The sequence below is a fragment of the Eleginops maclovinus genome, chromosome 4 (assembly GCF_036324505.1).
Source record: "Eleginops maclovinus isolate JMC-PN-2008 ecotype Puerto Natales chromosome 4, JC_Emac_rtc_rv5, whole genome shotgun sequence".
NCBI lineage: Eukaryota > Metazoa > Chordata > Actinopteri > Perciformes > Eleginopidae > Eleginops > Eleginops maclovinus.
The window spans coordinates 10997836-11022026 of NC_086352.1; the positions used below are offsets into that span (position 1 = coordinate 10997836).

At 41.4% G+C, this 24191-nt stretch overlaps 1 protein-coding gene across 1 annotated transcript in view; it reads left to right on the forward strand.

Annotated features, from left to right (window-relative positions):
• myo5aa (myosin VAa) overlaps nucleotides 1-24191 on the forward strand; it is a 57042-nt gene that overhangs the window by 16279 nt on the left and 16572 nt on the right. The window contains 22 exon segments of the mRNA XM_063881847.1: nucleotides 546-656; nucleotides 3510-3681; nucleotides 4940-5084; nucleotides 6574-6730; nucleotides 8940-9083; nucleotides 11484-11565; nucleotides 12819-12926; nucleotides 13470-13576; nucleotides 13812-14077; nucleotides 14288-14369; nucleotides 14472-14612; nucleotides 16973-17098; nucleotides 17837-17920; nucleotides 20795-20812; nucleotides 20814-20951; nucleotides 21289-21386; nucleotides 21478-21564; nucleotides 21912-22020; nucleotides 22195-22406; nucleotides 22581-22737; nucleotides 23020-23259; nucleotides 23666-23914. Of these exon segments, the coding sequence (XP_063737917.1) occupies nucleotides 546-656; nucleotides 3510-3681; nucleotides 4940-5084; nucleotides 6574-6730; nucleotides 8940-9083; nucleotides 11484-11565; nucleotides 12819-12926; nucleotides 13470-13576; nucleotides 13812-14077; nucleotides 14288-14369; nucleotides 14472-14612; nucleotides 16973-17098; nucleotides 17837-17920; nucleotides 20795-20812; nucleotides 20814-20951; nucleotides 21289-21386; nucleotides 21478-21564; nucleotides 21912-22020; nucleotides 22195-22406; nucleotides 22581-22737; nucleotides 23020-23259; nucleotides 23666-23914 (3033 nt within the window).

The following is a 24191-nucleotide window of genomic DNA, read 5'->3' on the forward strand; positions in this document are numbered from 1 at the left end:
ACATCAGGGATTTTCAAATATGAAATATTACTGAACTAAATACAAAGATGGCATCAACCTCTTGGAAAAGATGTGTTTACAGTATGTTGGTAATGTAAGATGTCAGCAACCCTTGCTCTTGCTTTAATTTGTGTTCCTCAAATGTTCTCTTGTTGAGCCATAAAAACAAAATAAACACCAGAAGCCATAGGAAGTTGTTCACCTGAGGAAAAGATGTGAAAAATCATTTGTAAAATTGCATTGTTCATATTTGCTTGGATAGACAAGACTGTTTCTAGTGGCATTGTTTCGATCGCAGGAAAAACATTCATATTCAGCACTTCTGTTCATTTGTGACATGCCCTTTTAACATATAAGCCTGCTCTCTATATTACCTTATTAAAACATGCACACTAAATGCCATTAAATATACTTTATCTTTAATATATTATAATGCATCCATTATGAAGACAATTTGACCTTCACAATCAAAATGACGGACAATTCTAGTGCAACATTTTGTATGATAAAATCTTAATCTTCTAACTTCTCTCTCCCCCCTTCAGCGTGCTCGGGTGTGGATCCCTGATGCAGAGGAGGTGTGGAAGTCTGCTGAGCTGAACAATGACTACAAAAATGGCGACTCCTCCCTGCAGCTCATGCTGGAGGATGGAACGGTGAGGATGAACTGAGGACTCTCCCTCTTTGTGATTCTTCTCCTCTCGGCTCTTTTTGTTGCATCCTCTCTCTCTCTCTCTCTCTCTCTCTCTCTCTCTCTCTCTCTCTCTCTCTCTCTCTCTCTCTCTCTCTCTCTCTCTCTCTCTCTCTCTCTCTCTCTCTCTCTCTCTCTCTCTCTCTCTCTCTCTCTCTCTCTCTCTCTCTCTCTCTCTCTCTCTCTCTCTCTGTGTCTCCCCCTCAAAGACACTTCAAAGTGCTGGCTCTCATTAGCGGTTATTGGTTTTACCATTAGCACTCTCGACAAATGAGACCTGCTTTCAAAGATGCCCAAAGGAGGATTTTAAATGTAGTAGTAGTAGTACATTTAATTCTGCAGTTTAGAATACAAACAGCTTCCGGCATGTAGCTCTCCTCATAATGAAAGCATGTTACCTGGCAAGACCATTTGCCATATTGCTGCTGATGATTTAATCATGTGATCATATGTAGATGTAGCTAGCAACATGGGTGCTACAGTACAAAGGTTTTCTCACATGAACTCTGGAAATCAGAATAAGAAATACTTTATTTATCCCTTAGGGGAAATTAGACTTTGTAACATGTGCTCCCTTTTAGAGGAAAATATTTCCACATACATAGACGTAAAGTTGCTTCCTGCTTTCTTACAGTGCAGATATGTTTCTGCTTGCTGTTGCTTCTGCTCTCCTTTTTTTGTTATTTTTTGGGGGCTTTTTCCCTTTAATCAGATAGGAGAGTGACAGGAAAGCGGGAGAGAGAGTCGGGGTGGGATCCGGAAAGGACCACAGGTCGGGAATCGAACCCGGGTCGCCGGCGTACGGTGCAGGTGCCCCAGCCAGCTGCGCCACGGCGGCCCTGCTCTCCTTTTTTATGCTTTTTTTCCTCAAAATGTATCCCGGTCTTACAGTAGCTTGGCCTAGCAACAGCAAAAGCCTAGACTGCTGGTACTGCGTGCTACTACGCTTAAGCTAGTTAGCAGCTCAATTCTCCCCCTTCTTCCTAATGCTAAAGTGATGTGATTGAACAACAGGCGAGTAATAGCCCAGGTCATAGAGCCATAGTATAGTCTGTAATGCAGAGTTTAGTAGCCCAAAGTTAAATCAGGTCTGGTAATTTGGTCATAAAGAGTCTTCTGCTATTTCTTTAATTAGTCTGAAGATTTGGACCTATTGATCTGGTTCTGGCTGTTTAATGTCATTCAAAATTGTCATCCATTCAAGATGACATTGTGTGAAAAATAAGGACATGAATCAAGGAATGAGTGGCAGATCTTTGGTGAGGCACCAAAGATCTGCCACTCATTTCAGGCAAAGCTGAGATAAGGATTTTTGGGAATTATTCAAGTTTTTTTGGTAGCTAAATATCACATCACATGTCCCAGTAGGCCGCCAGCAGCCAGATAGCTTTAGCTCTCACAGGATGGAGACAAATTATACCAACCTTTCGAAAGATCATGTCTTTGAATAGCGAAAATTAAGGTTTGTTCTGCTTGTCTCTCATTGCTGATCCATGTGCAGATTAAGAATCAATTATTGAATTCATAAAAGATTTAGATGATTGTGCCGCCTTAATGCCCTTATCGTTGTGCTTTGGTAGATAGCTGCTGTCAAAAGATGTTCAAAATACCACACTCAGTCAAACAATCCGATTATCTATTTGATTCCTGACATCGCTACTGGAATGCTTTCTGTAACGGAATCAATCATCGGCCACAGAGAGAGATCCATTTGATAGGGATATAAAAAATGTCAAATGTTTCCACGCAGAGAGAGAGGGGAACCAAACTGAACTCCAGATTAATACAATAACATCTTTTGAGCGCCTTGTGGTTTTGATGCAGAGCCATGCCAAATCAGTAGCCAGTCTCATGACGTTGTTGAAGACAAATGCATGAAAAACCAAATTAATAAATAGTGGGAGTGGATTTCTGTCATTGATTATTCAAACAATGTGTACACAGCCTCAGGCGGCCAGACCTGCAAACCAACGACAGTCAAACATGTAAAGGAGCTGACAGAAGTGCAAAATCTCTCAATGGATTTTATCGCAGGACTTACTTGATTCAGGATAATGTCAGTGGAATTAACCTTTACTTTTGGCTTTTAACAATATGAAGGTTCTCGTTCATCGGTGAGTAAACACATGTAATGATGACTGCTGGCATTTAAGAAGATGAATAACATGGCACAAGGATGTTAGACAAAGTACCGTATTTTCCGGACTACAAGGCGCACCTGAATATTAGCCGCACAAGCTAAAATTAGGGGGAAAATCCTGTTTTGTTCATACATTAGCCGCACCGGACTATAAGCCGCAGGGTTCAAAGCTTGTGCAAAGAGTAGCGACTTATAGTCCGGAAATTACGGTATTTGCGTATTTCTTGGTTGGTAAGTGTTGGTAAAAATTCACAAATTAGGAAACAAAAACATATTTTAATCGCAGCTGTTAGTTGGAAGTTGCTTTAATGTGAGTTTATTCACAATAGGAATATTCATAATGCATTGCTGCTTAAGGCTATCATCTCAATATGAACAATACGTAATAGGATCTGAACACACGTTGCTGCCAGATTTGAACTCATTTTTTTCACAAACCGGTAAAATCTTTAGCGAAATAGAAGATATGTGAAAAGGGACATCCCCATACACTTTAGGAAAAAGGGCCCAGACACTTTACAGAAAGTATTTAAAATGTATCTTACTAATAAATCTAAAACTGGAAAAGGTTTGAGCATTTTTTGGAAACACACAATACGTTAACACTAACAACTAACCAGATAGACAAATAACAACTTAACTTACCAACCCTTCTACTGTTTTCTGGGTCATCTTCAGAACATTGAGCACAAACTCGACCCCAAGACGAAGAACCTGCCTTACCTGCGAAACCCTGACATCCTGGTGGGAGAGAATGACCTCACAGCGCTCAGCTACCTCCACGAGCCGGCCGTGCTGCACAACCTCAAAGTCCGCTTCATCGACTCCAAGCTCATCTACACCTACTGCGGTACGTGGCACTGTACCTGTCTACTGAAGACCGAATGCATGTTGTCAGTCCTTTTACATTTAAGGTTCCTTTTTAAGGATTTTTAAATAAGCTTCACATCTTTATTGTCATCTATCTTTAAGAAAATCTGTGCAAGAATATTTGAACAAGCAAACTTTTAGCTTTTTAAACAAGAACGCTTAATATTTGCACATATTTCAGTGTACAGTAGCTTTCTTTATTAACTTTAAAAGTCCATAGCTCCTCTCTGATACAGGGTGAGCAGTTTTTTTTGCACTCCCCTCAAATAAAATAAACATCCATCAACCAAAATACTTGATTGAAGAGATTTTTTAGATTTAAATGTGGTTGTCTTTTTTTGTTAAATCATCTCTCCGTAATAAATATAACAACTGTCAATGCCAAAAAATATGTTGTAAATTTAGCAAATGCTTACTTCTATCTGACGGAGCCACCACTGGAGTCTTATTCTATAAATGGTTGAGTAGTACTCTTAAAGTAGTCTTATTATCTGCAAATATGTAGACATGAATAGACAGGCAAAAAAACAACTGTGCAACATCTTGAACGTAGAATTGTCATCTGAATGTCAAAATGCTGAATAAAGCCTTAAACTATTTGTTTTGTAAAGCCCTACTTAAAGCAACCAGCCTGACAGAGACGTTAATGTGAAGAAAACAACAGGTGATGTAGCTTAAGGGATAGAGGTGAATAAACAGTGAAAGAAAAACTAGTCATATTACCCCCCCCCCTTAAATTACAGTAGTAAATCAGAGATTGTCATTTATCTTCATTGTGTTTTTAGTTCAGTGACTGTAAGCAATCGTAATGTGGTTCATTTTCTGCACTTATAGCACGCTAATCAGTTTTATAAGGTTCCAACGTGGATGATTTAAGCAATGCTTTGATCTCTGCAGCCTTCAATAACCAGCATTGTTTATTGTTTGTTTACTCTCCTTGATGCTTGTCCTTTAGTGTTCAATAAAGTTTAGTTTGCAGCTCATTCAAGGGCATAAAGACACTGCATGACATTGTTCTCATTTAGCATTCATCTTGTGTTCCTTAGTCTTGAAGTAACTTTGTTCTGGAAAACCTCAAATCCCCCCTTGCAATAATGCCTTTAATAAAAAATACATATTCAGTATTCAAACTGTAGTTCCTACCCTCTCAGATTTGAAAGTAGTAGCTCAGTGTGTCTCCTGTTTAATGCAGCCCAGTCCAGCTGCAGGTGACCTCATACTTTCCCTCTGTTTTGCAGGAATCGTCCTGGTGGCCATCAACCCGTATGAGACGCTGCAAATCTACGGAGCGGACATCATCAACGCCTACAGCGGCCAGAACATGGGAGATATGGACCCTCACATCTTCGCTGTGGCAGAGGAGGCTTACAAACAGATGGCCAGGTGTGTGTGTGTCTGTGTGTGTGTGTGTGTGTGTGTGTGTGTGTGTGTGTGTGTGTGTGTGTGTGTGTGTGTGTGTGTGTGTGTGTGTGTGTGTGTGTGTGTGTGTGTGTGTGTGTGTGTGTGTGTGTGTGTGTGTGTGTGTGTGTGTGTGTGTGTGTGTGTGTGTGTGTGTGTGTGTGTTACCTGAGTAGCCTTGGTGCTAGTCTCCTCCCTCTCTCTTCTGGGTTTGTAGGTCAAAGCTGATCCAGAAATAGAGCCATGGTGGTCTCGCCGTCTTTCTTTACGTCTTGCTCTTTTAAACACACACACACACACACACACACACACACACACACACACACACACACACACACACCCTGTTTTTCACAGCAGGAGCCAAACTGCTATGCTTGTGTGTATCACGACTGTACAGCACGTTATATCAACACTCAGTTCACAGTCATAGTTTTTTAGTTGAGGCTGTCAGTGGTCAGCAGTAACCCTCTTAGTCCAGTATGGCGTTGCACTCTTGAAATACAGTTCTGCACCTCGATGTGTGAGGGCCTTGCATAAAATGTTGGGCAGCACAGTGAATTATATTTATGATAAAAGATGTCTCAGCCTGTTAAATACCAACAGGCAGGTTACTCCAAAGTCTGGCGCAAATTCTTGGTCACATTTGTCAACAGCCGGGATCTGGGAATATCGCAGAGCTATCCGCTGCTCTACAGGGTCACAAAATGAATCAGAAAAATCTTTGCCATGTTTCAGCGAGACTGTTATTACTTTAAAATGTATCCGTAAAGAATTTAGGAATTCCTACACAGTCAGTCAAAATTCCCTAGGATCTTGGTTATAAATATACTCTTTTTTTACTAAATTACAAAACAAAATATTTGAAAGTATGCAATTAGTACTATTTTCTTTACATAGTAACTTAAATCAGATAAACTATCGATGGCATTCAGCTGACTGTTTGCTTAAGTGGTTGTGAAACTCTTGTCAAGTTTCTTTGCATGGCCCAGTTTGAGATACATTCTCACAGTAGGCATCACATGCCCACAGCAGTCTCTGACAGAGCCCACAGAGTACAAAGTATGAGCCAAGCGAATACCAATAATACCTAGGGTTGAAATTGGAGCCAAAGGTAGAAAAATACCAAATGCGAGAAGACAAGATCCGTATTGGAAAGGAGGCTCAGTGCTTCTTTTAATAAGTATGTGAATGTGCAGGGAGATGTAAAGCAACACAGAGGGTGAATAAGCGTTCACCTAGTCTGCCTGCAGGCGTCTGTTGATGATAGCCTCTGACACTTTCTATCTTACCTATCTGTCCTAACCATGTTATTATTTGTGTCACACTCTAATTGTTCAACTTCAGAGGATCCCTACACATTACAGTCATTACCCTTAACCTTTTGCCCCAATTTTTAAAATTATTAGGTAATGAAACCCTTAGAAAAACTCAACTGACGCCGATTTTCAACATGTTTTTTATTTTTGCTCTATAGAGATGAAAGGAACCAGTCGATTATTGTGAGCGGGGAGTCCGGAGCAGGAAAGACGGTATCAGCCAAATACGCCATGAGATACTTTGCTACGGTCAGCGGCTCCACCAGCGAGGCCAACGTGGAGCAGAAAGTGTTGGCCTCCAACCCCATCATGGAGGTGAGGACTACAGGCTGAATTGCTTTAGGATTTATCTTTAAAAGAGAGAAGCTGTTTTGATTTATAGATGACATGGTCTGAATGTCATGCCATTTGCCCTTCCCCTCTTGCTTTCTTTTCCTCTCTCATTTACTAACCCCTCATGCTTCAGTTTCTGGCCTCAAGCTGCTTTCCACTGAGATAACACAGGTCTTATTCTGTGTGTGTGTGTGTGTGTGTGTGTGTGTGTGTGTGTGTGTGTGTGTGTGTGTGTGTGTGTGTGTGTGTGTGTGTGTGTGTGTGTGTGTGTGTGTGTGTGTGTGTGTGTGTGTGTGTGTGTGTGTGTGTGTGTGTGTGTGTGTGTGTGTGTGTGTGTCTCTTCCTGTACAGTCATAAGGACAGGAGGATTTGTTGAGCTCCCCTGTGCACATATGCTACCACCCTCCTCTTCCCATCCTGCCACCCTCCGTCCTTACCGACCACTTCACTAACATCCCTCTCGTCCTCCCAGCCACCACTTTCACCTCGAGCCAATCATACACAAGCCGACAGAAAGAAAAAAGAGAGCTCTCTTTCATCATATTGATGTCACTTCAGCCCCCCCAGCCTAAAGCAGTAGATGGTTGCGTCAGCATTTTTGATATTACGAAACCTGTGTGTGAAAGAGGGATAGTGTGTTTGTATGTGTTTGGCTGATGCATGCAGAGTGGACTACCTGCTCTGCTGAAAGGCTCCTTGTCTGCAGTGAAAGACTGTGTGTTTAGCCTTAACTCAGCAAGAACCCTCTGTGCTCACACACCATTTAACTCTGTTCAAGCTGGCTTTTTAAATAGCTTGTGTGTGCTTGTGTGTGTGTAGCCCCGCCCGTCTATCAGCTATTCCTAGTAGGGTCATTGATCAATTTTTCATATTGAACTGAGGCTGCTGACTTCAGATTTGATTTTCTGATGGATTGTAGCTCAGCAGGGACGCATCAACACTTCCACGTCTTATCTTTGGAACAACAGAAGTCCTTTTTAAAAGAGGTTTGTTGAGAGGGAATCAACCACACATTTATTTGATTTTATCTCAGGATGTAAGCGACAGTAGGAAAGGTTCTGGCGGCATAGTGTAAGGATCAGGGGCTTTATTCATAAAGCTTCTAAGTAGTATGAGTTCCTCCCTGAAATGAAATTCTGAGAACAATTTTATTACGTTTTCTTAGTATTGCCCCTTGTAGGTTCATACTAGATACTCATAAAGATAGAAGTTATTCACAAAGCATCTTAGCCTTTAAAGAGTGCCCCGAGGCTGAAAAGTGCATCATAAGCTCCTTTTTCCAGCCTTTTTCTTAAGATATCCAGAAATGTATACAATTAATAAGTTGTAGGCAACACTATGCCATTTCATCGCTTGTCACAAAGAGATTAACTACTAAAAGTATCACAATGGTAAACAATAACAAGCGGTATTGTAATATGATACAGCAACTTAACAGAAACTAATTATTTTGATTTCACTATCCATTTTGTGCTCGCTATAAACTTCCTTTATCACTCTTAAGCTAAGATTCCTTGCTAGATTTGTCTAAGACTAAGTGAGGAGCTCTTTAAGAGTATTTTCAGACTTTTTGAGAATAATGATCTGGGTTTTCAGTGGTTATGAGAGGTAGGGTAGCCGCTTATCGCTGTGTCGTTATGCTAAGCTAAGCTAACAAGCTCCAACTCCTGGCAAAGAGCGAGACATAAAAGCCCCTTTAAACATTTGAGCTGTCAATATAGTTACTTTTTCGCTTACTTGTACTTCATTACAGTCCAGCAGTGGCTCAGTCAGTAGGGGCTTGGACTGGGAATCGTAGGGTCGCCGGTTCAAGTCCCCGAACAGACTTGAAATATGGAAAGTGGACTGCTACTTGGAGAGGTCCCAGTTCACCTCCTAGGCCCTGCTGTGGTGCCCTTGAGCAAGGCACCGGACACCTCCAATCCCCCCTCCCCATTGCTCCCCGGGCGCTGCACACTGCTCCTAGTACTAGGATGGGAATGCAGAGGACACATTTCACTGTGTGTGCTCTGCTGTGTGCATGTATGTGACTAATAAAGAGGTTTCATCCTCCGATTCTATCTATCTCTATTTCTTCTCCCATAATACAAATAACACAGTAGAACTTGACAAAGGGAAAATAGTAAACCGCTGCTCTATCTAAATATAAACAATAATTTGTGTTTGCTTTTTATCTTCTCCTGTGTCTCAGGCCATTGGAAATGCAAAGACCACCCGAAACGACAACAGCAGTCGCTTTGGGAAATACATCGAGATCGGCTTCGACACTCGCTTCCGTATCATCGGCGCCAACATGAGAACATATCTGCTGGAGAAATCACGAGTGGTGTTTCAGGTGAGCGCACAAACGCACCCTCGAGTTTGCATCAATGCACACGCGAGGTGTTTTGTTTGTAGTGTTTAAGTGGAAATCTCATTGACTTGCACTCATTGCTTCACTCATCACAGTCTTTTACCCCCGCCTCAGCCCTCACAGATCCACGGACACGGTTAAAATTCTACATTTTTCTACACTTTTTAATTCATGGGAGCATTGCTGCGTCCTTCGTATATCACAACCAGGTTCCTGATAGCACATTTTGTTCCTGCTGAAGGTTCCTTGAATATGTCTCTGAACATTTCACGATTACACGCAGTACAGTACTTCAGCTGACCTTACACTCTAGCATTTTGTAGGGTTTCAGGCAGAAGAGAATTTTCTAAAAGTAAGAACTGTGATTTGTTATTGCATTTGTCGTAAATACTCTACTAGCTTGTTTAAAATAAGATTAGATAAACCTTTATTAAAACCTGTAGGTAAATGCTTTCAAAGGATGGGTAAGAATTCACACAAGGATAGAAAGTATACAAATGTAAGTAACAGCATAAATCAAAATAACAGCTTTAGGATTCCCTTGACATAAAAGGTGTGTTTGCTAAGTTATTACTCAAAACCGGTCAGCTGTAATGTGTTTACACGATGTACTACAGCCATTACAAAACACATTCAGGGGTTTGTCGGCGGGCATTAAAATGATTGTATTGTATGGTAGCCAGAATATATGAGTTAAAGCTTACTGCCTAGTTTGAACCATTACCGCAGAAAGCCCCTTTGGAATCTTATTTATGTGTATACAAATAACTGCTTCAAACAATACAACAAAGACAAATTCATTTAAATAAGTTGTATGCATATTATTGGTATGGTTGTTTAGCACTCCATCCTTAAATTGAAACGTCACATTCAAAATACCAATTGTCTCTTAAATGTGTAATTGTAAATGACAAATCCCACACCTAAAGCACAGTTAAATCACCAGGACTCAGTGGTTAATTGGCTTCCAGTGACTTATGCACACACACCATATGCACACACGCATGAGTGCACTGCAAACTGTTTGCCTCATGTCATATGGTGAAGTGCCGTACTCAATTAGCTGGACAACAAGTAGCCGACATGCAGGAAAATAAAGTTGCATAACCCTGTTTCTTTGAATAGCATCAATGAGGAGTCTCACTATTCAGTATCTAACCTCCCACTTATATGTAACCATTTACTGGTGCATGCAGTGGCCTGGTAGTTAGGACAGCTAGGACTAGTTAGGATTGCAAAAAGTCCTAGTTTTATTTTTGGCTGCGGACTTGTTTTTGTATGTCTTACCGCTGCCTATAATCTGTACATGCATTCTCTTACTATCAGTACTGATAGTAAAGTGAAGCCAGGTAAAACAAACAGTGAATATTTGCAATAAAAGGGCGCTTTCTGTGCTTGAAATCTTCACAATTGAAAAGACGCGCAGTCAAGAAGACACGCACACACAAACACACTCTGAGGCAGTATGTTTCTGAGCTGGAACCCACCCTATCTGTCAGTCCTGCCCTGGTGTCCCTTAGAGCAGAAGAAGTATGCAGTAATAACTTTGTTCTCTACGAAGACGAGCAGGATGAGGAAGCAGAGTAAACAGATAGAGAGAATCCTTCTATCACTCCAGGTTACAGCATTTCACAAAGCCTCCCTTTCTCTCTTGCTCTCTCTGTTAAATGTCAGACGTTCTCCCTCTAGATTTAATTTGTGTCCTTTTCTTGTCTAAATCCATCCTTGGATATCATTTTGCCCGCCCCCTCCCCCCCCCAACAGTCTCACGCAATACCATATTTTGTGGTTTGTGTCTAAGTTGGATAAGGTTTACTTTGCTCATATAACTTTATTGTGTTTTCACCAAGGTACTGGTGGAGCCAGTATGTCAGTGACACACACACACACACACACACAGTTGGGGAATGAGGATGTTGGCAGACGCCTTGATCCTTTTCTTCTTCACATTTCTCACATGCTTGGCTCCAGTACCGCCCACTTGTGTGTGTGTGTGTGTGTGTATCTTCTATGTACACTATGGGTGTAGTAGAACCAATGTAGGACACAGGTGACACACAGGTTGTTTATAGCACACTACTGACATCCTTAACAGTAATTGTTTTGCAGATATTTGCCAGCAGAACTTCATCATGGCTACTTAATGCCCTTAAGCAAGGCACCAAATCACAAACTGCTCCACTGAATCTTCCAGATGTTAAACTGTTTAATTGTTCAGCACATGAGATTATACATTTTCTCAAACACAGACATGATTTTCCCTGCATTTGTGTTGATAAAAGTGTGGATTAATACTATTTGAGTGATATATTTGAATTAACTGAGCATGCTAAAGGTGTACATGTAGCATTTCCCTCACATTTTCTTTATGCTTTCCTCCAGGCGGACGAGGAAAGGAATTACCATATCTTCTATCAGCTCTGTGCATCATCCCATCTGCCCGAGTATGAGAAACTAAAGCTCAGTAAGTATCTTTGCACACACTCAGAGCTGCACAGTTCACATGCATGTTAAGGTGGGCTGCAGCAACGGGAAACATACTGTATATCATCTGCCCTACAGCTCTTACATTGGCAGTTCAGAAGCAGTGAGCTGTGAGCCTATTTGTAGATGCTCTTCACAGCAGGGAAAACAGGAAACACTAAACACCCATTAATGGCTCGAACCAAAAAATAATTACAATTTAATGTGCAGTAAATGAGAAACCGCTTTTAACTGCCGGCTCAGGATAGAATTGAAAAATATTTTTCCCATCCACATTAAATTCTTCATTAACCGCAGTGAAGTGTGTGCCAGATATCAGATTTTATATCACTTTAGACGTACGATACTCATTGAACAGGCTCTCATACAGAGCGCTCCCACTGTGGACCTGCACCTGCTCATCCTGGTCATAACACACACACACACACACACACACACACACACACACACACACACACACACACACACACACACACACACACACACACACACACACACACACACACACACACACAGCTGCTGTCTTTCCTCTCCTGCTGACTTCCTGGCTCAGTTAATGGAGTGGTTGTCACAGTCGTGTCATTGCCTCTCGTTGCCAGGCAACATGCCGTGCTTTAGCTCAGTGTAAAGTGTGAATAAATGAACTGATTGTGGGGAAGTTGAGCTAACATCTCTCTCACACAGAAGAGCTCTTGATTCAGCTTCTCTTTTTTTTCAAAGCACCCTGAACCGTCTGTGAAATTGTGATACGTTGCACTGATGTCACTTTGAATGATGTTAACAGACAGCGCCTCCTAGGCAATAAGAAACAACATATTATCTTAAAGGGGGATTTCTAAACCTGGCAAAGCTAGTGTTATAGCTGCTGGATTTGGCCCCCCCCCCCCCTCTGTACTGTAACTTTGGCCAGGATGGTCATAATCTCACCAGACTCACACTGGTGTTAGTTATTCCACTTTGGCTTAAACAAACAAAAGCAATTTACTGTGAGCCTGTCAGGTGAAAACTTAAAGGAGTGCTTCTAAATCTGGCAGACCCCCGCTATTGCTTTGCCTATCAGTTGAAATATTAAATCAATGGACCTGTTTCATTTCTTTAACTGTTCATTTCGAGCACAGATCTGCATAATGAAGCAGCATGCTGTGATAGCACAGATGTACCCACGTTGCCCTAACTGCACATTCTGCATGTTTTCCTAATTTATTCCCCCCTCCTCTCTGTTTTTCCTCTCAGGCAGTGCAAACGACTTCCTGTACACCAAGCAGGGCCGCAGCCCTGTTATCGAAGGCGTGGACGACACCAAGGAACTCTGCTCCACTCGCAATGCCTTCACTTTGCTCGGTAACTAACATGCACACCCTCGCATGAAAGTAAACGCAGTATAGAGTAGTGAGAGGTTAAAATGGCACTGGAGCATCCCCTACAGTCTACAGGGCTCAGTTGTGTGGTTCTCCACATGACTGATAAGTAGAGAGGGCATGGTAGATGACCATAAGTTGGGAATTTCCAAATAACAAATGTATGCAGCAGCGCATTTTAAGACAGATGAAAAAGGATGTTGCTTGAGAGGTTGAAGTAGACAGGACATCAGCTGGATCATGATGCATTTAGACTGGTTTGTTATGTGGCAAAATAGGTCTAGTAAACCTCTACCAATTGCTTAGACGTCTGAACAGGTATCTGTGTACATGGTTGAATAGAAAGGCATTAAAATAGAACATACAAACTGAGATGATTATGATAGCAGAAGCGATGATAAGAGGAAAGTGAGAGGTGCTTGTCTTCATGGAGTGTTGTTCGATGTAGGCGAGGATAATAACCAGTGTGTGTGTGTGTGTGTGTGTGTGTGTGTGTGTTTGTGTGTGTCTGTATTTTCCCTTCTAGGTATTAATGAGTCCTATCAGATGGGGCTGTTCCAGGTTTTGGCTGCTATTCTTCATCTTGGAAATGTGGAAGTAAAGGACAGAGACTCAGACAGCAGCATCATTCCAGTGAGGATAACCTTTATATGCCAAAAAATAATTACATCTGTGAATGGGATGGAATAGGATTTCAGGATATTTACATTTGTATATCTGTAGTTTTAGGATAGCCAGTTCTATGCTTCATTTAACTGAATGTTACATCTAGATTCTTCTCATATACATGTTTTATACCACCGCCCCTTCATCTATTTCATCTTGTTGTGTTTACTGTTAATATTTAAAGCTCCTCTTTCCCCCGTAGCCCAACAATCACCACCTGACTGCGTTCTGTGAGTTGGTCGGCGTGACCTACCAGGATATGTCTCAGTGGCTGTGCCACAGGAAGCTGAAGACGGCCACAGAGACGTATGTCAAGACGCTCCCTCGCCTGCAGGCCACCAACTCCCGTGACGCGCTCGCCAAACACATCTACGCCAAGCTCTTCAACTGGATTGTGGAGCACGTTAACAAAGCGCTGATCACCAACATCAAACAGCACTCCTTCATCGGAGTCCTGGACATCTACGGGTACGTCTGTGTGGATCATCCAGCCAATCTGATGTCACTCATTTTCTGTAGTGTGTTTATAGACCTGACAGTGTGCATCACGGCTAAATGCAGCAGGGAAGTTCATTTCGCTGACTTTTCCTAGCTTTAAATATTGGAAATAAAGGCCCAGTTTTTTATTTGCTAATTTCCCTGAGCAAGATGGTCTCTTTATATGTTCTTTCTCTCAAGGTTTGAGACGTTTGAGATCAACAGCTTTGAGCAGTTCTGTATCAACTACGCTAATGAGAAACTCCAGCAGCAGTTCAACATGGTGGGCAGCACACTATTTTAGTGATTATGGTTTGATGCAAGGACACAGCTTCATCCCTTCATTTGTGTGTGTGTGTGTGTGTGTGTGTGTGTGTGTGTGTAGCATGTGTTCAAGCTGGAGCAGGAGGAGTACATGAGGGAGCAGATCCCCTGGACTCTGATCGACTTCTACGATAACCAGCCCTGCATCAACCTCATAGAGGCTAAAATGGGCATCCTGGATCTGCTGGACGAAGAGTGCAAGGTACTATTTTATCTGAGCCGGTACATAATATCTCATTATAAATGTGTGGAGGTAACAAGTGAGAGCAGCAAGAATTATTCATTAAGGGGATTCAAGAGAAAAAAATGAACACACTGTTTATTAAGTCTGGGGTTAGGGTCAGGCTTTTACAGGGTTACAGTTACCATTGGATATACAGCGAGTTTGAATTTCTCCAAAAGTTAGCAAATGTCCAGTTGAACTCATGAAGGATTTATGGCCTTTTTTAGCCATAAATTACAAATAAATATGCTTTATATGACAAATTCACACACATTTCGAGTCCAATATGGTGATTGATCTTAGATAGCCATAGAAATAAACAGCCATTGCCCGATTGGCGGATGAATACAACAATGAGGCAGTAGTTTTTTAATGTTTTGATTGAGGAGTAGACAAAATGAGATCTTGTTCTTCTACCATAATCCAAATAAATAAGAAGTGATCATGATTTATATTACTTTGAGACTTCTTGCATGCCACCATGAATGAAAGCCACTTACAGTGCACAGAGAATTGTTTCCAGCACATGACAGATGGAGCAAAATGTTATTCCTTTGTCACAGTTACACTTTTATTTCAAGAATCATTATATCTCCTTAAAAGGTCTGTCCTAAAAAATGTGTTTTATCCAGTTTGTTTTGTTTGCCAGACAGAAATATAAAAAATAAATGGCTTGACCCCACTGAAAGTCTTCTAATCTTTAGTCTGTCATTCGATAAGAGTCTGCATTGGCACACAATGATAACTATATACATTAACATAAGTTTTGCTCAGTTGTGAGAACTGCTTTTGAGATAAAAACGTTCTCATAAATGTAAACAAGCAGGGGAATTAAAGTGAGTCTGTGCAGCATATTAAGCAGAGGATCGTGGGTGGGGGTTGAACTTCTCCCACGTTCTGCTTTACATTTTGTGACTGTCGAACTTTCCCTGCCTCCCACCACACACTAGACCTGAACACCTACAGAGTTCACATCAGAGTTCACCTAACTCTGAAACCCAGAATGAAACAATGACAACTCTCTGGCAAACACAATGAAACTAAACTGTACACCACACTTTCTAAGTTAGAGTCCATTCATGGTTAGATTGCATGTTTGTATTGTGTTGTAGTTGTCTAGGGCTGCCTCCTATTACTGGACTAATTGGTTGTTTTATGTCATGGTCAGCTGAGTTTTTTTCCTGTTGATTTATCAGTGGTCATTTTTTAATTGCTGAATGACCAATTTTCCAAGAGAAATGACGCATTTCCAAGAAAAATGTTTAGCACAGCTCTGCTAGATGTAAGATGGTGCTTTGGCATACTTTTTTGTGGAGAAACTCACATTTATATGCTGTCGATTAAATTGATGGGTCCACAAAATGAGTCGGTGTTAGTTAACTAAGAATTCCTAAAGGGACCTATTATGCTTTTTGGGGTTTTCCCTTTCCTTGTGTGGTTTTTGTGCATGTAAATGGTCCACTAAAGCTAACATCTAGAGGTCCCTCCAGAGGGAGATCCTCCCACATGCCCCCCTCCCCTGCCCTAAACGCCTCCATTGGACTCCTTTGTTTACTTGCATAACATAAAGACAACACTATGTACCGCTTATATTGGCTAGCGCTCCAACACATTGTACGTGTGAAACTAAGGGGCGTCCCATCTCTAACGGTTCACCAATCACAACAGAGTCAGCCAGCTAACCAATCCGAGCTGACTGGGCTCTGGTTTCAGACAGAGGGTGAAAAGAGGTGCTGCAGCACAGGCAGTATGAGAAGTTTAAAGAGTTTGAACAATAAAGCATGGGGACGAGTCACAGTAGAGACACAAAAACACTAACTGAAAATGTGAATAATAGGGCCCCTTAAAGGGGAGAAAAACCTCGGAAACAACTTAAGCTAATTGGTCGTAGCTTTGGTTGAATGTATATGTAATGTCGAGATCAAATATATACTTTGAGTTGATATTCAGGTGGCCGCCCGTATAGAGTTATGGCAGTGCTCATATCTGCTCCATCGACACACTTTCACAGCGCAGCAGGTTTACACACAATGCTGACTAATCTCTCTGTGGCTCTTAATGACTGCAAGGTCGTTTTACAAGCTGGTGACATTTGAGGTGGTCCACATTGCTAACATAATTGCAACGTAATGCAAACAGAAGGGACAACTCCTTTGTGTTGTTGGTGAAGAAATAACCAGAAAACTACACACACCTGTGAGATGAAATGCAATCCAATTACAATGCTTTAAATAAGTTTAAATGTGACCCTGTATTTCTGTTGGTGTATTAGTAAGCAGATGGTTATACATATGTTCTTACTCTTTGTTTCCACTGTCTTGTCTCCCTTTCTTCACCAGATGCCCAAAGGTACGGATGATTCTTGGGCTCAGAAACTTTACAACACACACCTGAAGACCTGCTCCCTCTTTGAGAAGCCACGCATGTCCAACCGCGCCTTCATCATTCAACATTTTGCTGACAAGGTGGGCTTAACTGACCAGTCCTCATACTGTTTATCGTAGTATAGGAGGGGATAAATTCACTATTTTGTAAGTTTTACTTCAAAATGTGGTTCCTTACTTAGCTAGGAAAGCTCAGCAGTAAACAGTTTGGCTGCAGTGGCTGCTGCAGTGCTGGAGTTATTTTTAGGATTGCTCGAGGACAGATGACTTTTTTTCTTGTTGTCATTGTTCTCACTCATTAAAAGAAGTGCTGCAATGAGATGTTTAGAGTATATGTGTTTGACTAATTGAATCCACTGTAGTGAAATAGGTTTCACATCCTTTAAAGAGGGGCTGTATGACTCAGCGTTATTTTTTATATCCACACTATAAGGTTACATGATAAACAGGTGAAGGACTAACGTGGGCTTTCCAGTGAAGTCCCCGCACATTAAAATAGGATTCTTGGAGATATTTTTGGGTAGACATTTGCAAGGGTTGATGTTGTTATATTTAAAGACACGTGCAGTAACGGTTCATATCTGCACATGAGCTAATGAGAAGGCTTTAGTGTCACTGACCAGCTTAATGTTATAGACATAGAAACACCTACTTTATGTGAATACACACCTTTCATTGGGTTGTAGTCACATTGTTTTATCACGGTTACAAAAATGCAAGGGAGAGTAGGTACACTGTCATTCTCCTCTGAAATGAAAGACCTGGATGGATCCCGCTCACAGGTTTTATAACACACACTGCTCTTTTGTTGCCGAGCAGGTGGAGTACCAGTGTGACGGTTTCCTGGAGAAGAACAAGGACACAGTGAATGAAGAACAGATCAATGTGCTGAAGGCCAGCAAGGCAAGCAATAAAGACACACATCCACACCACATATTCACACTGTATATACAGCTACATATAAGAGCAGATCTTAAACAGAGAGCTATTTGAACGTGTGTGTGTGTGTGTGTGTGTGTGTGTGTGTGTGTGTGTACATAAAAAAACACTGTAATGTGTAATGAGCAGAAGTCCCATTTCCAGCCTCAGGAAAGCAGCGCCCTCCTCTGGCCATTTGACGGTAGTGTTGATATCAGAATTTATGACAACTGACCGTGGAGATTTAAATTCAGAGAGGTTCAGCTTTTATTTACACACGAGCTGAACACACACACACACACACACAGACAGTAAGCCGCAGTAGGAGAAAATACATTAATATTACATAAAGGAAGGCCCTCGCACCGAGGATCCACAGCTTTGATCTGGCATTCATGTGATCAGGTTAACGTCACGCTCGCCTCCCCTGAATATATGTGTATCTCCGAGAGACTGTTTTAGTAGATGCGAATATCGAATCAAGTCAAGCCAATGCCGTCTTGAGACATCAATTTCAGATTTTAGTGAAACATCATATTTTTTTCCCCAGATTTGGATTTTTTTTCAGATTTTCTAAAAAATATATTTTCAGATTTTCTCAAAAGCTTACATTTTTTTTTCACATTTTCTCTAAAAAACAAAAAAAGGTCAGATATCCTCCAAACATCAGACTCTTTTTTTAAGCAGATTTATATTGTTCACAAGAACAACAATAATAATACAAATATTTTTTTTTTAAATAGTAAATATCAACAATGATAATGAGAATTAAAATATAATTATTTAAAATATAAATACATAGTTATTAAAACAATAAACAAATAATAATAATAGAAATGAATTGTAATATCCATAGAGTTAATTATATACTAAAATCATGTCGGGGAAGAGATGAGGAGTTTTGTTTTGAAACAAAATTTTGAGCTGAGCCATGTTGGTTTTCAAAAAGCTGACTTTTCAAAATGAAACAGATCTCTTTTGAATCTAATCTATGAAAATGAACCCAGGTGTTCTAAAACAGGATATTTCTTTAGTCTGTGCATTTGAATACTCTAGTGTGTAATGGCTCCACAGTACCCGCATTGCTCACACTGCATTGAGATCTGCAGAACTCACAGGAGACTCTCCTTCCTGCTGACGTCTCCTCGCAAGTCTAATCAATACAGTGAATTCGAGAAATGGCTGATGCAGAGATTTCCCGTGATGCATTGCTATCCAGGAATGCGATCAGACCGATCTAATTCCACCTTGTGACCGTTCTCCAACCACAGACATGTTTTATACTTCATGCAGGCTAGGAGTGGAAATGCATCCCTAAGTATTCATCATGTTCCTTCCATCCATTTCATCCTCATCATTACTCTGCCTGGTTTTCTTTTCTTTTCGGTTCATACTGCGATGTGTTTCATAGTTTTTAAAGGGGAAATATTGATTTTGATCCTTTTCTTTTAATGTCATTTTGTTTCTTTTGTCACTGTCTCTACATGTTGTCCATGTATGTTTGGTTCTGTCCTCATCATGACAACCCTTCCCTGCCAGCAGAAGGTAAACAGAGGCGTTGCTACAACGCTGGTCGCCTGTAGCTCTTCCTTTAGCTTCTTTTCCTTTTTCCCTTCCTCTCTCTCTCTCTCTCTCTGGAGTTATTAGCACTCTAACGGCACTGAGGAGATTTAAGTTGTGTGTGCGTGTGTGTGCATTTGTTTGCTGCATGGGGAGCACTAAAGAAAAGGGGATTCTGACAAGAGACAAAGGAAGGAGGATATTTGTATGTTTCAGAGCGCTGCTGAGAGCGTGCAAGCCTTTGTTATCCTGCTTTATGACGCTGGCCAGAGAAGCAGCATGGCAGTGCCGTGAGCGCAGCAGGAGGACCTGAAGCTGCACATAACACAGCCTCCTCCTCATATAACCTCACAGTTATATGGAACATGACTGATGTGTGTGTGTGTGCATCATACATGATACTCTTTATGTCATAACCTCATGGCAAGGTGACGCCTTTGCAGTCATATATGGCCACAGCATATCGACATATATGAGAAAGTATAACCTTTTGATTTTTCTTTATTGGCTTTTTAAAACATGATAACAACTCTCTGTAAATAGGTTTAACAATTGCTAATCAACAAATCAAGCGACATCTACTCACTCTACAGTCCACTTTAACTAAGAGGAATTAAAGCGATACTTCACCCCTATTTTATATCAATAACCCCACGTTTGGATTTACCTTAAACTTGTGGGAAAAAATATAGTTTTTCTCTCATTCCTTGGTAAATAATTAATCCGCAAACTGAGAAATATCTGAATAAATTGGGGTAAAAAAAGGAGGACCGCGTTTATCAACAGTAAAACTATTCAAAAAATATCAATTTTCAAATTCTGATGCAACTCCTGCAATAATGATCCTATCTTCCCTCGACCCAAACACATGCATTTTTGGCTTAAACACCTACACTGTTTTTAACAGTAAGGTATTTTTGGGGTGAAGGTTTCCTTTAACTCTTATGTCAGACTTACACCTGATAACTAAACTAGATTGCGTGATTACTTGATCGTGGTTTTCAACCCTGAAGTCAAATTATAAAGGCTTGTATGAAATGCTCAAAGGACAGCTCTCACTGTGCTTGGTAAGGCAGTAAGAAATAGGTAAGAGAAATCCATAAGCATGCCATGTACTGTCAGAAGATACTGTTAGATACTACAACCATAGCTCCTAAATAAGCATTGTAGTTGCACTGAGACTAAATTCAACATCCAGAGCAGAACGCTGTGTGGTTAACCTTTGTTTCAGCCAATCAATAACGCCTGCAGTGTCTAACGCTGCTCTGTTTCTGACTCTGTGTGGGCTGCTGTTTTTAGTTTCCCCTGCTGGTAGAGCTTGTTCCGGGATGGGGAGAAAGCCACCAGTCCCACGGGTCAGGCCCCCAGCACCGGAGGACGGACCCGCCTCAGCGTCAAACCTGTGAAGGGCCGTGAGAGCAGCAGCAGGGAGCACAAGAAGACTGTCGGCTGCCAGGTTCATATCTCTTCCAGTGTTTGATTTTATGGTGAAATTAATTAATGTAGTGTTCTTAAGGACTTGGGTATTTTCATTGCACAAATTGAAATCAGTTCCAGTGCGTGTTGGTAGACATACAAGCATATTTAAAATATATTAGACGTCCTTTTTTTCTTCCTGCCTATTTAGTCCAAATTAATTGGCACTTATTACCCATTAAATATATTTAAAGTACACACATAAATTTGCTTTAATGATTTGACAGCCTAGTTACAAAATACAAAAGTGTGATGATGATGATGATGATGATGATGATGATGATGATGATGATGATGATGATGTTGCTCTCCTGTAGTTTCGTAACTCCCTGGCGATGCTGATGGAGACTTTGAACGCGACCACCCCGCACTACGTACGCTGCATCAAACCCAACGACTTCAAGTTGGCCTTCTCGTGAGTCTTCTCTTTTCTGTTAATCAAACGCTGCCAGGCGTAAGAGTAATTCATGTTGGTGTCATTGACTGTGGTTATCTGTTGTTGGCAGGTTTGACCCGAAGCGTGCGGTGCAGCAGCTCAGAGCCTGTGGTGTCCTGGAAACCATTCGCATCTCTGCTGCGGGTTTCCCATCCAGGTGCTGATGCATCCCTGTTCACTTGTACTGTTTCCATAGGCTCTTTAGTGACTGATATGTGTTGTTTCCTTAAAGATTGTTATATGATTTGAATATAAGATAATGAAAGGAAAATTAAAAGCATAAAGTTGAGATTTACATCAGCTGAGGCGCCTTAAAGGAATATATCAGAATGCATTTTACTCCATATGCATTGCATTGCATTACTGTATTCTGTAGTATTTTCTCCTACAGAACGCCAAACATCAGAGCAAACCTGTATTCCTCTTTGAACATTCACTTTGGCAAACTTTGATTGTGGAAACAGTGAAAAATCAGTCGGTTAACTGTATTTGTGTGCGTGTCAGATGGACGTACCAGGAGTTCTTCAGCCGTTACAGAGTGCTGATGAAGCAGAAGGATGTGTTACCTGACAAGAAGTTGACCTGCAGAAATGTTCTGGAAAAACTTGTGGAGGTGAGACCGTCTGCATTTCTACCTTTTCTAGTTGTTTCTTAAAAATTGATGAGTCCGTTGTTTTGCCTCTTTCCCCTTCTGTGCAAGAACCGTGGCAGTAAACACTCAGTAACTCTGTCCCTTTAGTCAAGTCACCCTGTCTTCCTCCTGACCTCTGCTCCTGTCTTCCTTCAGGACCAGGATAAATATCAGTTTGGTAAGACCAAGATCTTCTTCAGGGCCGGTCAGGTGGCCTACCTGGAGAAGTTGAGGGCAGATAAGTTGCGTGTCGCCTGCATTCGCATCCAGAAAACCATCCGCTGCTGGCTGGAGCGCAAGAGGTATCTGCGCAAACGCAGCGCCGCCATCACCATCCAGAGGTTCACCAGAGGATACCAGGCCCGCCGGTGAGTGCACCCTGCACCCTGCACCCTTAAAAACAGAACAATCATATGCACAGATTGTGTTTTGGTTTTATGAAACAATGCTGGGTTAATGTTTTTGGGAGTCTTAGGGCAGTTAATAAGGTGGAAATACTGTACCTAAATACATGTTGACGTGTCCATCTCTTGTCTCCTCAGCCTTGTCAAGTACATGCGTCGCACGCAGGCAGCCACCACCATCCAGAAGTACCAGAGGATGATTGTGGAGAGGAAACGCTACCGGCAGAAGCAGGCTGCTGCTCTCGTCATGCAGACCATCCTCAGAGCGTACATGGCCCGGCAGAAGTACCAATCGGTAAGACACACTCCACAAAATTCTGAAAATATGTTTAACATAACCAGTGCTTTAAATACTGAGTCCTGAGGAGAAGTCAATTAAACATTTGTGATACTTATGGTACATTTTACCCCCAATCTGTCTATCATTTTAACTTAACTTTAAGACAGACAGGATGAGTAGGAATATTACAAATAACTAATATTTAGCTTATTGGAAAATCTGAAAGTATGTGGCTGTGCAGATGTATTAAACATGCTCTCTCTGCTTCTCCTTAACTATTCCCGTGTGTGTCTGTAGTTGCTGCGGGAGCAAAAGGTGGTGATCATCCAGAAGCGTGTGCGCGGCTGGTTGGCTCGCTGCTGGTACAAGCGCTGCCTCGAATCCATCGTCATCCTGCAGTGCTGCATCCGCAGGATGAGGGCCCGGCGCGAGCTGAAGAAGCTAAAGATCGAGGCTCGCTCCGTCGAGCACTTCAAGAAGCTCAACAAAGGCATGGAGAACAAGATCATGCAGCTGCAGAGGAAGATCGACGAGCAGGTGAGATGATGTTTTGTGTTTGTGAGGGCATTTAAAGCATGAAGATATCAGACCTCTGACTGCACAGGCAGTTGTTGAGTATATTTTCTTTAACAAAGTTTGAACTTTCACAATCTGTTAGGGGTACGTTCATTTTAAACTTCCCTACTTTCCACATGGTAGGGTTCTGTTTAAAAGCAGTTTATAGAGGTAGCTAGGCCTTGTCACAAATTCACCAGCACTGACAGTGGTATGACTTGCTTGAAGAGAATATATATGGCCCTTTCCTTCTTGTTCGGAGTTTGATTCTCTATGATTTTTTTGTAAGTCGTTTTAAATAAAAAATGACATGTAATGTAATGTATTGATACATGTTTGTGTATTGTGTGTTTGACTTCTCTGATTTATAATCTGTTTATGCCTCAAGACCAAGGACAATCGGATTGTCAAAGAGAGGTTCGTCGGTCTGGAGACTTCCTTCACAGTGGAGAGCGAGAAGCTTCGTGCCGAGGTGAACCGGCTGCGCGGGGTGGAGGAGGACGCCAAGAACAAAGGCATCCAGCTGTGCTCGCTGCATGAGCAGCTGGAGAAGCTGAAGAAGGAGCTGAGCACCACACAGAAAGAGAAGAAGACCATCGAAGACTGGGCCAAAAACTACAGGGAGGAAATGGAGAAGGTAAGACCTGAGCCATCTGCTCATTCACCTGGATGTCCTGATCCTCCACTTCCTGTGCAGTATAATGGTACAGGTTATCCATACAATAGAAGATGTTAGGCTTTCCATATTTAATCGTTTTTTAGACATAAGTTTAGATTTGATTTCCCCCCCAAAACTCATAGTTCAGATTCTTTCAGATCAAACCGTTCCATTGAAATCCTCCTTGTTATTCTCTCCTAAGAATATAGCTGTCCTATGTATAGTTCAAAACTAAGTTCAATAGAAATTCCTTACA